The sequence below is a fragment of the Pteropus alecto genome, unplaced genomic scaffold (assembly GCF_000325575.1).
Source record: "Pteropus alecto unplaced genomic scaffold, ASM32557v1 scaffold276, whole genome shotgun sequence".
In the NCBI taxonomy this organism is placed as follows: domain Eukaryota; kingdom Metazoa; phylum Chordata; class Mammalia; order Chiroptera; family Pteropodidae; genus Pteropus; species Pteropus alecto.
The window spans coordinates 5,786,372-5,801,149 of NW_006438074.1; the positions used below are offsets into that span (position 1 = coordinate 5,786,372).

At 40.8% G+C, this 14,778-nt stretch overlaps 1 protein-coding gene across 11 annotated transcripts in view; it reads left to right on the top strand.

Annotated features, from left to right (window-relative positions):
- Window positions 1–14,778, top strand: part of RAD51B (RAD51 paralog B) — a 488,946-nt gene that overhangs the window by 338,871 nt on the left and 135,297 nt on the right. For all 11 annotated transcript variants that reach the window (XM_015591934.2, XM_015591935.2, XM_015591932.2 and 8 more), the window contains one exon: window positions 1,983–2,079. In XM_015591934.2, the coding sequence (XP_015447420.1) occupies window positions 1,983–2,079 (97 nt within the window). The remainder of the gene's footprint in view (window positions 1–1,982; window positions 2,080–14,778) is intronic.

The following is a 14,778-nucleotide window of genomic DNA, read 5'->3' on the forward strand; positions in this document are numbered from 1 at the left end:
CACATTTTTTTAAACTAGGACAGACAGATACATTATTTTCTTCTTTGGTAAATAAACCACAATGTATTTTCAGAACAATGCCAGTATCTTATTGGCCTTGCTTTAAATAATTCTTCTTGCTGAGATTTTTACACAAATTCTTTGCAATTAAATAAAACTTAGGACTAAGATTGATAGAAATGATCAGATACTATATCCTGATAAGAAAATTGTGATTTAGTGTTCTGTTATTAGATCCAATTGTCCGAAGCACGTGGCATATACTAACTTATTAACCTGTATTAACAGCATTATTCTGAAGGAAATGGCAACAATGGCTTCCATTTATTAAATATTTACTATGTGCCAGACAGTATGTTAAGTGCCTTACATCTCATTTGATTCTCAAAACATTTCTAAAAGATAGGTGCTATTTTACCTATGAACAAATGAAGCTTAAAGATTTAAGTAACTTTTCTAAAGCTCATAATGTCAGACTCAGAAGTTGAACCCAGTTTTATTGAACTCTAAATTCCACATCCTATATTATAAAGAGAGAAATGATCATAATCCTTTATTCACGCTCTTGAATATGAATATTTCTTATAAGAGCAGGGTGTTATTTGACCGTTTCCAGCCATTTTAATTGAAGACATATTATATGTAGTTCTTCCCAGTCGAAATGAAAAGTAGCAATACAAAAGAATATGAGGGATAAGATTAGCAAATACTCAGTGGGATGCTGTAATATCTGATCTTTATGTATAGTAGCTTGAGACTTGTGAGCCTGGTGGACACACAAAGACCTTGGATAGGTTGTCTTTGCTAACAGAGTACTTCGTTTCTTCACCTGACCTTGCCATCGTGCTCCCCTCAACCCTCAATTAAGCCGCCATTGGATTTATAACGTGTATAGGATTTATAACGTGTCACTGGCCATTCCAGACAGCAACAGAGGTGTGGCTGAAAAGCTGGACAATAAAGAATAGAGATGATTTTCTGTTCAAATCAGGGTGATAACAAAACCATAGCTGACCTCTGGGACAGACCAAGACAGTCCAGTTAGGTCCATATTCCAGGTATTAACTGCCTAGTACCCTGTCAGAAGGGATGTTTCCTCTGATGGATCAAGATGCTCACCATTTCTACCCATGGTGGGAGCACCCAGACCTTGGGAAATGATCAGTGTCAGTCATGTTGCAGTTTTCCAGGAGAGAATCTCTATCTTATTCTTTCTTTAGGTTTCTAAACAATCAAATGAGGATTTATAAATGAGGATTTTAAAGGAACATAATAGTTTTTTGACTGAACCAAATCTGAAAATACTGTGTGGCAGTGGACCACGTGAATTAGGTAATTTTAGAGTGTTCCCTGGGAATTTTAAATGTTATGAACATTTTTTTGAATAGGTAGCATTATATTATTTTTGTGTTTTATATACATAGTGAGACTTTGGAATTGTTTTGTTAGAATTCAACTAATTTAAAAGTAGAGTGTTATTCCTTTAGATATCAATCTTGTTCCAACTTCACAAATTTGGAAATAAAACTGATTTCTGAGTTAACAAGAGAAGAAGCCAAATTTTCAATCATTGCTTTTATTCAGCACTAGCAATATTTTGTGTTGTAGATATAATCTTAAAAATTAAAATTTAATATAATGTGTACATAAGCATATTAATTCTCTGGTTAGCCTTCTGTTATTCAGCTAATATGACAACACCGCTTAGTCCAAATTTAGTAGGCCTATAGGAAGAATTGATTAGTGGTTTAAGCTCTGAAAAAAGTCAGCCTGTTTCCTCAGTTTTCTGTGTTTTGAATGACCTATGGGCTTTGCCAGATATTCTGGCCCACAGATAAAATTGACGAAAGTCAGAGCTGGGGTTTTCCTACCTGTGTTCTTAATCAGTTTTCCCCTAAGCCACAGTCTGCCTTGTGATAGCTCTAATAATTAATTTGGTCTTATTCTCCCTTCCCCTCCACCTTCTCCTTGTCTGTTCACAGGTTATCTTGACGAATCAAATTACAACCCATCTGAGCGGAGCCCTAGCTTCTCAGGCAGACCTGGTGTCTCCAGCTGATGATTTGTCCCTGTCTGAAGGTAAGGGATCTGTCCTAGAGGGGCTGAAACTTGACACTGACATACAATCCCACCACCTCTCTGCCTCCTGTTGAGAGCTGGGAGACATCGCTAACAGGCCCTGGCCAGTGAACCTAGCCGGAGCTTGGTGATTTAGACTTGGCCACCTTTCCTGGCATCTGATCCCTTACATTTGGAGATTCTCTTGTCCCGTCACTGTAAGTGAGCTTCCTTTTTCACTAGAGTCATCTTAACAGGTGTCTGTCACCTCTGCTTCGAGGCTTGTCACTCCCCTATGGGTTGTTTTAGGTCTTTAGTATGAGGGCTGGTGAACTGCTAAAGGACTTTGTTTTTGAGATCGATGCTCAAAGATAGACTTTACTAGTGGTCCCACAGCAATTTACAGATAAATTTTGTTGGTGCTGGGTACTTTTGGACTAGCTAAAATTGTACACCAGTGTGATGCGCTGGTGATGTGGCATTCCTCATCAGCTTTACAGAAAGATTAAGAAAAATGCTCCACATTGGTAAATCTACAAAATTTTCTCCACCCTCCCGTACTAGCAAAGGTCAGGCTGGCTATGGTTTACACAGCTAGGGGAATTACACCACTGAGCCAGTGGGTGGTTTCTAGTTTTATTGAAAGTTTTTACTTGACATTTCTAAGTTCTGCTAGTTGTAGTCTTTCAAGGCAGAATATTATGGGCTTGAGAAGATGTGCATAGCTGTTCCAGGTCCCTCTGCACTTTCCGTTTTCTGAGAGTTATTCGTGATGGGATATATGGGACAAGCAATACTTCTACCCTGGGACAAGCAAGCTCCTCGCTGCCTAGGCGGTCTTCCGTGGATTGGCCTCCATGATAGTCTCGATAATTGTAAGGACCACATACCCCTGCTTTACACACGTGTTTTTCAAAATGAAAACAAATAACTTATTTATAACCATAGTAAAATGCTCTGTGTACCCTATGTCCACATTCAGTGATGCACTATCACTCCCCCGTTACCTGGACTGAAATCCCGAAGTGTTTACTATTCCTCCCTCCCTGCGCTCCTTTTCTCATCGAGTCTGCTTGCTTCTTCTTTCCAAATATATCTTTCCTCTGTCTCTTCTTTTTTGTAATTTGTCTTGTGACCAGATGCCTGATTGAACTCACAATCGGACTATTTTAATAAAATTCTCAAAATGGCTTTCTAATTCCAGACTCTATACCATTTGCCTTCTGCTGCTACTGAAAGGAACTTCTCCCATCGAGCTTCCTTTTACCATTTCATTCTCCTACTCAGACAGAAATCTTGGAGTCGTTTCAGCCCATTTTCTGAGAGTAGGCTAAAATTAATAAACCAATATAAAAATATTCAGGAATTTGTGATTTGTTAGCTTGAAATCAGCCAGGGTAGAAGTATTTATACCAAGGAAATCAGCAAATAATAAAAATCAGGTGTTCCCGCCCCACCCACCCCCGGCCCAACGCCTTTTCTTTTGCATGGATCAGTTTCCAGAACACCACTAGATAAAGTCAATGCTTCATAGTCCGTACTTTCTTTCCTGTTCAACCTCTGTTCTTGTGGATACCTCGGCTGAGGCTCCTACACCAAGTGTGCTGACCTTCCATGCCTCTGCGGGGACAGCTCGCCCTACCTTGAATAGCATTTCCCTTTTTCACTTCTACTTTTTCTTTTCCCAAATCCTCTTACTCCTTCGAGGTTTATTTAAAGACCACCTCTTTCACAAAACTTCCTTGCCTGTTCCAGTCCGCATTGGTCTTACTCCCTCTTCCTCCTCTGTGGTCCCTCTACCTGCTCAGCTATATAAAGAAAATGTCTAGAAAAATTAATTTAACTTTTCATGGTTTCCTGACTAGGTTCTAAATTTTTTTTTAATGGACACAGACTATCTTGTATTCTTTTTGTATCCATGTTGTTTCTGAGTGACTAGCAAAGGTCCAGGCACATAATAGGCAGTAGATCAATGCCGCAGAGAATACCATAGCTAATACTTTGTAAGAAAGATACCCATGAAAATCACATAAAGCACCTATGAACATCATTAAAAACTGTCGTTATAGTTATTTCACACATACACATTTATATTCAACTCTGAGGAGAAGAAAGTATCTTGTTTCCTAATTTGAAAACCAATAAATAGTACTTTGCCTTGTCTTGACTTCTTGGTTTATCTTAAGCAAAGAAGAGAAGCAAAACAGATACAAAGGTTGCTTTGGAGCTCCCGTGCAATCACTTCAAGAAAATGATACAGTCACATGCATGGAACAGTTACCAGCTCATCCTTAGACAACATTTTCTTATTAAGAAATCCAAGGGAGAATGGAAACAATTGATTTTTTCTAGAACTTTCCCTTGCATAACTGAGCAGGTAAAGAGGCTATAGAAATATTTTTTTTCCTGAAGTCTGTAATGAAGTTCCATACCAATTAATTAAAATGGACACATTTCTTAGAACATTTATACCTAGTTAAATATATTGCAATGGTTATTAATGTTACTGTGATTGATATGTATAAATTGTTTTATTGTTGTTTCAAGCATTCCTTGTATCGGCTTTGCCATTGTATTATTAGCCCTGTGATCTCGGGCAGGTCTTTTAATCACTTTGAGCCTCGGTTTTTTTCCCGTCAAGTGACAGGCTGGATGACTGTAAGATTGCCAAAGTAAGCTCTGGCATTGTAAGATCATTACCTGGGTCTGGAGATCAGGAGCGAGCATTCACTCATTGATGGGGTTTTAAAATTCTGATTTTCAGAGTGGGAAGAATGACCTTATTGTCCTAGACTAAACATAATAGAAATGATCTTCAGAAGTCGTAGCACTGATACTCTGTCATACCTGAAACAGCCTCCTCTCCCCATATTACTATCTCTTTCTCACTTTGAACACTCCTGGTCTGGTCTGTCTCTTGCTCTCTCTGCCTTTCTCCCACACAAATATGTACACAAGAAGTCTACACAAACCAGTGAGAGTGAGAAACACACTGTGAAGGGGTGAGCTCAAGGTCCACCCTGTCCTGTAATAGATTTCAGTTACAGAGCAGGGGGTACTGTTTAAACAGTGCTCCCTTGAAAACAGTTGTAGGGTGAGAACAAGTTGCCACAGAGCAGCCAGCAATAAAATGATCCGAGTTGACCTGAGAGAAATACCCAGCAGGGGTTGATTCAGGGAAATGAAGTCCTTCTGCTCTGACACAGAGCAGGGACTGACTACAAGTGACCTGGCCCAACTGAGAGATCTCTTCTACCCCAGCAGATCCTGTACTATTAATATCTGCCAGCTGCAGGCCCAGAGCATCCCCCCGCTGAGATCAAAAGAACCCCTATCTTAGCTGGAACAAGGTCATCTGCACAGGGCTGTAAAAGAGAGCCCTGGCTGGCTCGGGAACCTCGATGGGGGAGGAGAAGTCAGGAGATGAGGAGGTGCTCTCTCACGCTCCTTTAATCTCGGCTGACCAGCTGTTGCCCTCCCAGTGTTTGTGAAGTTGAGAGTTCTTTGTTTTTGTGTTGCTGGGTTTTTTTTTTTCCTTATTAAATTTGCGGCATGGTTGTTTGCTTGGATTATGTAGACCCATGTTCACTGCTCGGGTCCACGGCATGATTCCCTTCATTGAGGTTTCATTCCACTGTTGAATTATCCAGCTCCCAGATATGAGAGCCAAAGAATGGAGGAGTGGACCTCAAAGGCCAAGGACTTTCCCAACATTGCTCTTGCCCCTAAGCTTTGTGCCTTTAGAAGGAATGAGAGAACAAACTGAATTTTTGCTATTTAGTTAAAATAACTCCTCATATGTGCAGTGTGCTTGTCAATTTTCTGCCTGCCTTTCACAAACATTTCATTCAGTTGGGAGAATAGAACCTTGAAGACTTACACAAACTGACCAAGGTTATACTGTAAAGCTAAGAGCAGAAGTCAGGATTTTTGGTTCTATAATCTATATTGTTCTCGAGCAGGCACTGTGAGTCAATGTATTTTCTTCTCCAGTTTTTGTTGTGTTGAAAGAAACTCAGGCATCAAGGTTATTACAGAGTTCAGTGACTGGTCATTGACTAGGATATCGTGACTGTTCTGTGGCCAAGAACATGTTTCTTAGATGCCCTTGCCAGTTCTTCCTCATGGTCATCGGAGATACTAAGGATGATTAGACCTGATATACTGCTCATAGTGATCAGTGGAGAAAGGATCTAATAGTTTCACTGGCCTAAGACACCATGTCTTATTTTGAAGTCACTCGAGATTTGAGCAGGAGTGAGTCCCTATCCACCTAAGCACAGTTTGTCAGTGAGATTGATGTATGAGGACAGTGGGCTGTGTAAGACTGAAGCTCTGTTCAACCTAGACCATTAGCTTTCTTTCCTCTGATGATTTAATGGGATAGCAGTTACTTCAGTGTGGTAACAGCCCATTTTAGGCATCCTAGATGGCTTCATGGGAATAGGACATTATTAGACTGCCATCCTGGCATTCTCAGCATCTGGCATGTTAATATTCTTTTATCTGCATTAATACTTTTTGATTGATAATCACACTTAAAAACTAAAAATGAAAAGTGCATGGATAGGTCAAGGAAAGAACACAAGGGAAAAGCAGTACTTACTCGAATCAAAAGTTGTTTCTAGGTTTAGTACTGGAAGCCTTTATATTCTGGTTGAATTGAAGGCTGATTTCATGTGCAAGACAAAGTATTTAGGGATTCATATTCCCTAGCAAACCATCCCTGTAAAAAGCTGGAGTCCATTTGAAAGATTATACGCAAGTATGTGGCTTGTGTCTCTTCTAAAATAAATTCACCAAGTAAGAACAGCTCAGAATGGTTGGGGCAAATCAGGGACTCACGGTTGTGAAAGAAGCAGACTTCAAAGCGGGGTATGAATTTTCAAGTTTTATTTCCACTCTTGCTTTCCAGCTGGATCTGCTCTGGATTTACTGCAGGATGTTTGAAAATGTGGCTCCCTGCTAATCTCAGACAGTTGCTATGATCAATGGTTTCTTTCATTTCCGATAAAAAACAGTGGTGTTTCTGGTTAAATTGTGTGTACTTTCAGCTTTGTTATTATAGTCGTAATTTATTGTCCAGCATTACCCAAATTTGTAATCCATTAACCACAAACTTTGGGGTGGGTTGGTCAAGTTAGCAGAACTCTCTCCACACTTTAGCTCCAAGGCCCTCCACAGCCCAGTCCCAAACTAAACGTTCATTGGTTTGGGCAGGACCATGTACAAATGGCCGTGGGTGGGGCAGCTTTAAAAATCCACCTCTCGGGCGCATAGGTGCAGGTCGACTATCGTTGGCGCTTTGAAAACATAAAGTATCAGTCATGTGACTGCAAGGTTAATATTAACAACTTGATCAACTGTGATTATTGTTAACATTAGCATTTCCATAGCATTTTAAAATGTCTTAAAATGATGAATCACTCAATCTACCTCAAGCAACTGAAGCATGAAGGAGAGAAGGGAATTGCTCAGCGGCCACACAGTGAGTGAGAGGTGGTGGTGCCGGGAACAGAAGTCAGAGCCCCTCCCATGAAATCCTAGATTTGGACACTGCTGCCTCTTAGGAATGAGTTTTGAACAAAAATGTTTAAGTGTCCTGGTGACCTTTCTTTTTTTGATTCCAAAGCCACAGACATCTATCAACACACAATTTCACATGCTTATACTCACAAGGGGAAACTCCTACCCGCACCCCACTCTCTCCTGTATCCAAGAATCCATGGCATTTTGCTGGGTGCGTACTACTTCCAGCAACTGTTCAGATGCCATGAAAGGCCTAATTTATAGAAAAAGATTAAAAGAACCCAAAACATGTGGTGTTTAGCTAAAGACAGCCTAAGTATTATGTGAACCGGGGGAGAACTAGAGTCGAGAGGTGATAGGCACAGCCTACAAATGTCTGAAAATCTCAGGAGGGAGAGAAACGTGAGGATTTTCAGCAGGGAGACCAGAGGGCAACAGAACCTCAACGGCGGAAGGATCAAAGGAGAAAGGGAACATTGCAGTCAGCCACCAGGAAGTACTTTCTGATCTGGAGCTCTCTTTTGCTCATGATAATTTGCCAAAAAGAGACACGTTTGAAGCACAAGGTGCATTGAGATTAAATAAGAGGAAAGCCAGAGAGTATTCTCTGGGAAGTGGTCTTTGAGGTAGTTCGTGGTCTGGCTGGGCTAGATGATTTGAAAGTATTTCCCCCTTGCCCTCAGAGCTCTTCACGCTTTAGGATTTACTGGGTAATTTCCCTGACTGCACACGTTCATGTTAACATCTCAGTATCGTGAAGGCAGAAAGGACAAGAGCACCAAAGCCAGTTTTATCAATTGCTTCAACTAGAGATGACAGGGCCAAAAGCCTAGAGAATGGGATGTCAATAGATGTTGTAATCCCAAAGGGCTTCAAGTTGGAAGGATTTTCTGAGAAAGAGATTCTTGTTTACCATCGTCAAAGAGAATTCTATACCAAATACGAGAGGCCTCTAGAAAGGATGAATGGCTGGTTTCCAGGAGTGGTACCCAGAGGATAACTTACCTTGTTTTGTAATGTGGTTTGGAGATTTTTCAGCATGCATTTTTGATGTTTACTAGGATTTTGGGAGGATTGTAACAAGGTCTGACAAGGCGGTCTGGTTCAAGGATAGGCCAGGTGAGCTCTGACCTAGGTTTAGATCACTCTGAGGGCTTTGCTTTTCTTAATTTTTCTGGTAAGCCATTCAATAAATACTAGTTGGATTAAACTGTATTTCATTCAATCATACTGACATTTCCTGTGCATTAACTGCATTCTTGCATATATTAGCATAGTTTTAGAGCTATGGTCCCTCCCCAAAAAACTTTTTGGCTAGATGAAGAGACCTTCAGGTGCTTTCCAACCTGATGATTTTATGAGTTATGGAGCCCCTACCATATGCACTATGTTAATGTTACAAGAAATCCAGAAATGAACAAGATGTGGTTCCTGCCCTCAAGGTATTCACAATATAGTTTGAGAATAATTCTAAAGGAGAAAGAACACTGTTAGGTAGAATGTGTGTGGTGCTTTTAGATGCATATGGTATGCACCAAAGGCTCTAAGATTTAGGGAGAGGGGAGCATCTTTCAGCAGAGGGAAATCTGAAAGGTCCAGGGAGGAAGGTTAAGAGATAGGGCTTGAGGGATGGGTAGGATTCGGTAGGCAGAGAAGTGTAAAGGTCAGGAAATGTTATGAACTAAGGCATTAAGTTCAAAATGGGCCATGTCTGCCCTTATTTCCTATCGTTCTCCTCTCAAAATCTCTTCTAGCGACACAGCTCACATTCTCTTGTTCCTCCAACTCACCGAAGTGTTTCTGCCTCGGGGCTTTTGCATCTGCTATTCCCACTGACTGGAGCACTTGTCCTGATCTTCCCTTGGCTTTCTCCCTCATTACATTCAGTCTCGCTCAAGAGTTACCTTTTCAGAGAGGTCTTGCTTCATCTCTCGGTCTAAGATGGAATCCCTACCCCCATCCCATCCTTCTCTATCTCCTAAGCCAGATTTATTTTTCTTCATTGCCCTTATCGCGACCTAACTTGTATTATAAATTTATCTGTTTATGGGTTTATTGTCTGCCTTTTTTGCTTTCGTATAACCTCCTTAAGATCAGGAACTTTGTCTTGATTACTTTTGTATCCCCTAGTTCCTGGAGGGTACTCAATAAATATGGGATCTATGTTGTTGGGAAGTGCAAGATATGTTGGGAAGGGGGAAAAGGACCCCAGTTGTCTGGAGCTTGGAGTAAACATAAGGAGCTAGTGTGCAATAGACCTTGAAATAGGTTGGGTCCAGACTTTGAATGCCAGACAGAATTTAGATTTTATGCTAAAATGATTATAACTGAAAACTATCTAGATGAGATGCATAGAATGGCTTAGGGTTGGGGAGATTGGAGGTAAGGAAACAATGAACTCATCAAATATTTAGGAAAATGGGGCACTCATTATGCACCAGGAACTATACTTAGTGCGCAGGATACAGAGATGGAAGAGTGACATTCTGGATATTTAGTTACCAAAGATACGGTAGCAAAGGCATGGTCATTTGAAGAACTGACAATCGTTCCTCATGACTGGGAGTACAGGGCACCTGTAGGAGAATGGCAAAGGATTAGACCTGAGAAGTAGGCAATGTGGAGCATGGACATCTGGCATGCCATGTTAGGGAGCTTATGATTTTTTTTCTGAAACCCTTGTGAGAAGAATGTGAGGATAATCCATTGGCAACACATCATTTCCTTGATCAACATGATTGATGAGGCTTATATGACTGGCTAGGAATGTTTCTCTTTCCTCCCTCATAGTTCCATGTGCATCCCTTCCAAAGCCACATGCTCAATCAAAGAAGATGGATGACTCCCCAGAGAGAGTAGGGCTGTTCTTCGGTCAAGGATGTGGAGATGTTGTGTTTCCCCACCAGAACCTTTGTTCCCGTGGTTCTCAAACCTTAACATGCATCAGGATCTCCTGAAGGGGTTATTAATGCACACATTGCTGGATTTCTACTCCAGATTTTCAGTCATTCTGGGAAGGGGTCAGGGAATTTGCGTTTCTAACAAATTCTCAGTTGTGAATACTGCCGGTTTAGGGACCACACTTTGAGAACTCCTGCTTCATTCATTGAATTTCTTTTCTGTGTTAGGCACTAGGAATACCAAAATGAATATGTCTCCATCTGAGATCTCAAGGAGGCAACATCCTAAGAAAGGAGGTAGGCCTGTAGAAGGGGTGCTGTCAGGACTCAGGGTAGCCACATGCCTTCATTGGGTCACCAGTGGTGTTTTCTGCAGGCTTTGTCTCAGGTCTGGGATAGAGCAGTTACTACACTGTTTCAGAGCTCTTTTAGTAGCAAGAAATAAAAAGCCACTCAAGTTCATTTTTTAAAAAGTCAGGCCTATTAATAATAGTCACTAATGTTTATGGACCATGTATTGTGTACCTAGCATTGTACATCGTTATTGAATTTAATTCTCACAGCAACACTCTGAGGTGGATGATAATCAGCATCTCATTTTATAGATGAAGGAACTGAAGCTTGGAAAGCAACAGATTTACTGGCAGAGCCAGGATTCCAAACTAGGGAGTCTGACTTCAGAACTTACATTTGAGGTGATAGTACAAAATTAAGGTAAATTAGCAAAAACAAATCTTGTTTTAGGATGTTAGAATATAAGCTCCTTGAGGACAGGAGTTTGTCTCTTTTGCTCACTGCTGGATCCCCAGAGCCCAGAATAGTTCCTGGTAATAGTAGTTACTCAATAAATATTTGCTGATGAATGAGTTACCTGTAGCTACAAGGTGGGACAATCAAAGAATTATTTAAAGCGTTAGACCTATGTCTACCTAAAAGAAGAATGAAACCAACGTATTGTATTTGCTTCAAAATTCCTTCAGAGTACAGTCAGCCTTAGCTATGTACCTGCTCCGACTGCAAGTGATCAACAACAATGGGCGGCTCAGGGAAAGTGTCAGTCTGAATGCTTTCCTGAGACGGTGGGGAGCAGAGAAGCGATAGGATCATTTTGTGGTTCAAAGTGATTTCTCAGGCAGCAATTAACAGGCTAGAGGGAATGGAGATGAAACTAGAGAACCTAAATTTGGAACTCTTTGAGGGGAATCACTTTTGTGCAGGGCTATTCCTAAATTTCTTGAGGCAATGGAAACTTTATTACCAGCTTTAACGATTCTACAGTCTGGATGGCCAGGTCTGGTTTAGATTTCCCACTTCATCAACCTGGGAGAGATTTCTTTGGTGCATTGGGCTTCTGAGTAGCGTTAGGTGAGTCCTCGATTTATCAAGGTACCTTAGAGTTAGAAATTGCTATCTGTAATTCTTTGCTAGGTGATGAGAGAAAATATCAAATGTTTTAAAGTACTAAACAGGGTTATGGAAATAAGTGCATGTTTTATGTCTCTTTTGCTAGTGATTATAATAATATCATTGTGTGCCTATTATGTGTCAGGCACTGTACTAAGCGTGAAAAATCCCAAAAGCTTTATGGAGTTCAGTTATTACCCCCATTTTACAAAAAAGGAGAGAAAAGCACAGTTTACATAACTTGCTGTTGATCTTCTAACTAGTGATTCATTGGGATTCAAACCTAGAGAGAGTCTGGCTCAGAGTTGGTACTCTCAACCGGTATGCTACGCTCAACTCTACAAGATTATAATACAACGACCTCATAGAGCTTATCACATATTTCTGTCATTGCCAGCATTGAGAGGATACCATGCTTCAATGTGATCATTGTAGTTGTGTCTCTGTATACACCCTGAAATCTCTTTACAGACTTTAGAGGAGCAGTGTGTTTTAACAGTAGATGAAGCACTGCATCTGGAATTAAAAGACCTATGTTCAAGTGCCAGCTCTGCTACAGACCACCTGTTATTTTGAGCAAGTCACTTAAATTCTCTTGGCCTCAGTTTCCTCAACCACATACATAGGGGGTACATTCGGTAATGCCCACAAAGGGCAAATTGGTATTTTCTCATTTAAGCTTCAGAAAAACTTCTTTGTTTATCCTTTAAAGGTGAACAGAGCAGACCCCAGGCTGCACTAACCCCTCTCTGAGCATTTTGGTGCATCCCTTTGTCACTTTTATTATATTGGTTATCTGAAGCAGCATTCTTCACATTTTTGAATCTACAGCCCATCGTTTTTGAGCATATTGCCCCAAAATAAGTAAAACAGCTATCTAAAATATAGCGCTACTATACTATTAAGTTATATAAAACACACCAGAAATAGAGATTTTTTTAAAGATGAGATAGGTTCTGATATTTTCTTCCCAAATCCCGATGAGTCATCATATGTCTCTGCCTGTCACTGGTATGGGGACAGTTCTCTCTTGTTTTCATTGCTGGAGTCTTTATTGCCCCTAAAAAGAATGACACTGAACCTTAGACTTGAGCATTGGCTCCAATCTTTTAATCATTTATTTGTTTGATTATGGAGCATCTATAATGTGAAATGCTTGCTGCGTGTTCCGGGGAAACAAGAATAGTATCAGGGTTATTCTCTGCCCTCTAGAATGTAAAGGATAATCTAATTTTTGTCTGCCTTACCTGGTTGGAATCTTAGACTCCCTTCAAACTATAATGAAACTAAACCTTACATTTAAACTGGCTGTACGTGTAGCACTACAGTGAATAGGACAGGAAGAGATAAGAAAATAAGGAAAGGCCAGAATATGAGGCCCACACGTGAAACAGTTAAAGTCACACTACAGTACCACACCTATCAATTGCCAGGATGAGGGAGGCAGATTTTTTTATGTCAGAAGCACTCAAGGAAAGATGAGAGCACCGTGATCTTCTGGTGGTTGGGCCACCATCATAGAATGTCAGGGCATTACAGAGATGGACTCCTCGATCAGTCTGTCCTGAATCACAGTATATGCGAGCTCTGGATATCAGCCAACAGACAACCTCCATCACTGGGTTAGACCCACTCGTAAAGTGGCAGGCTATAAATCAGTCCCTTGTTTCGCTGGGAATTCACCAGGCTGGCCAGCGTGGCTGGGTGCACCTTAGCACCTGTGGTGGGCGACTGTTTTTCTTGGCCAGCTGTTTAATGAGCACCGAATAAGATAAACTGTGCTTACTCCTATGCGCTCTCCAGACAGAAGCAATTAAGCACATCCTGCTGGAATGGTCATGTTAGGGAACCTGGCTTTCTTGTGCTCATCATCTGGTTTTCCTACCCCTCGGGGCTAGAGTTTAGAGAAGCCATTGAAGCAACCTTGAGAAAGCTGTTAACCTTTAAAAGTTAGCTCTTTATCACTAAATATTCAGAAATGGTTTGCAGCCCAAACCTTACTAACTATGGTGATTTTAAATAATTCAAAACCATATCAAAACCATGATTTAATTAATTTTGCCTTCTACTCAGGATTGGCTTAGAGAATTAGGAGATTGTAATTTCTGAATCCTTTTCTAGTTTTGTAACCAACTTGCTCTCTTGAGTTGAGGTACCCACCTTGCCCTTCTAGTTTATTCATCTGTGGTGTGGGGTGAAGTTGTTTGTGCCACTGGCGAAATTCACGAATAAAACCTCATCTAGTTGAAATTCATGAATAAAACCTCATCTAGTTGAGTTTCAAATTGTGTCAGAAATCACTTTTCCTCATGAGAATGCACACATCAGTTGAGAGTAGCACGATTGATTCTAGACATGGGTTAGAACAAGCCCAAACCGAATAGTTCTCCCAAGAAACGTCATCTAAAATGGGTATGTGTGACCGAGTGTGGCCTTAAACCAACTGGCATTGGAAACACAATGGGCATGGAGGAATCTTTTAATCTTTTAGCTTACCGATAAACGTTCTCGCAATTCTAAGTGTACCTAGAGTTTGTGGTGTGTATTTGAGAAATCTGAAAACACGGAAGTTTGTATGTAACACTATCTCTTTGGGAGGATGTCCTTGCGTGTCCTTAATGACCAAAGAGAGATCCCAGTGGGAAGGGCCGGGTGGAGAAAGAGCAGGAGAGTGTGTATTCATCCCTGGAGGACAGATTATGGTGTGCCAAGTAAGAGACTACACCATTGGGGAAGGAATCTAGAAAAGCTAGGAGACTCATGAGGAAGGAGGGGCCTCCTATTGACAAGTCACTGTTGTTCAGACTCAGCGAGGATGAGAAAGAAAATCCAGAAACCTACATGACAGCTTTCTTGGACTGGCCGAAAATATTGAATTTTTTTTTTT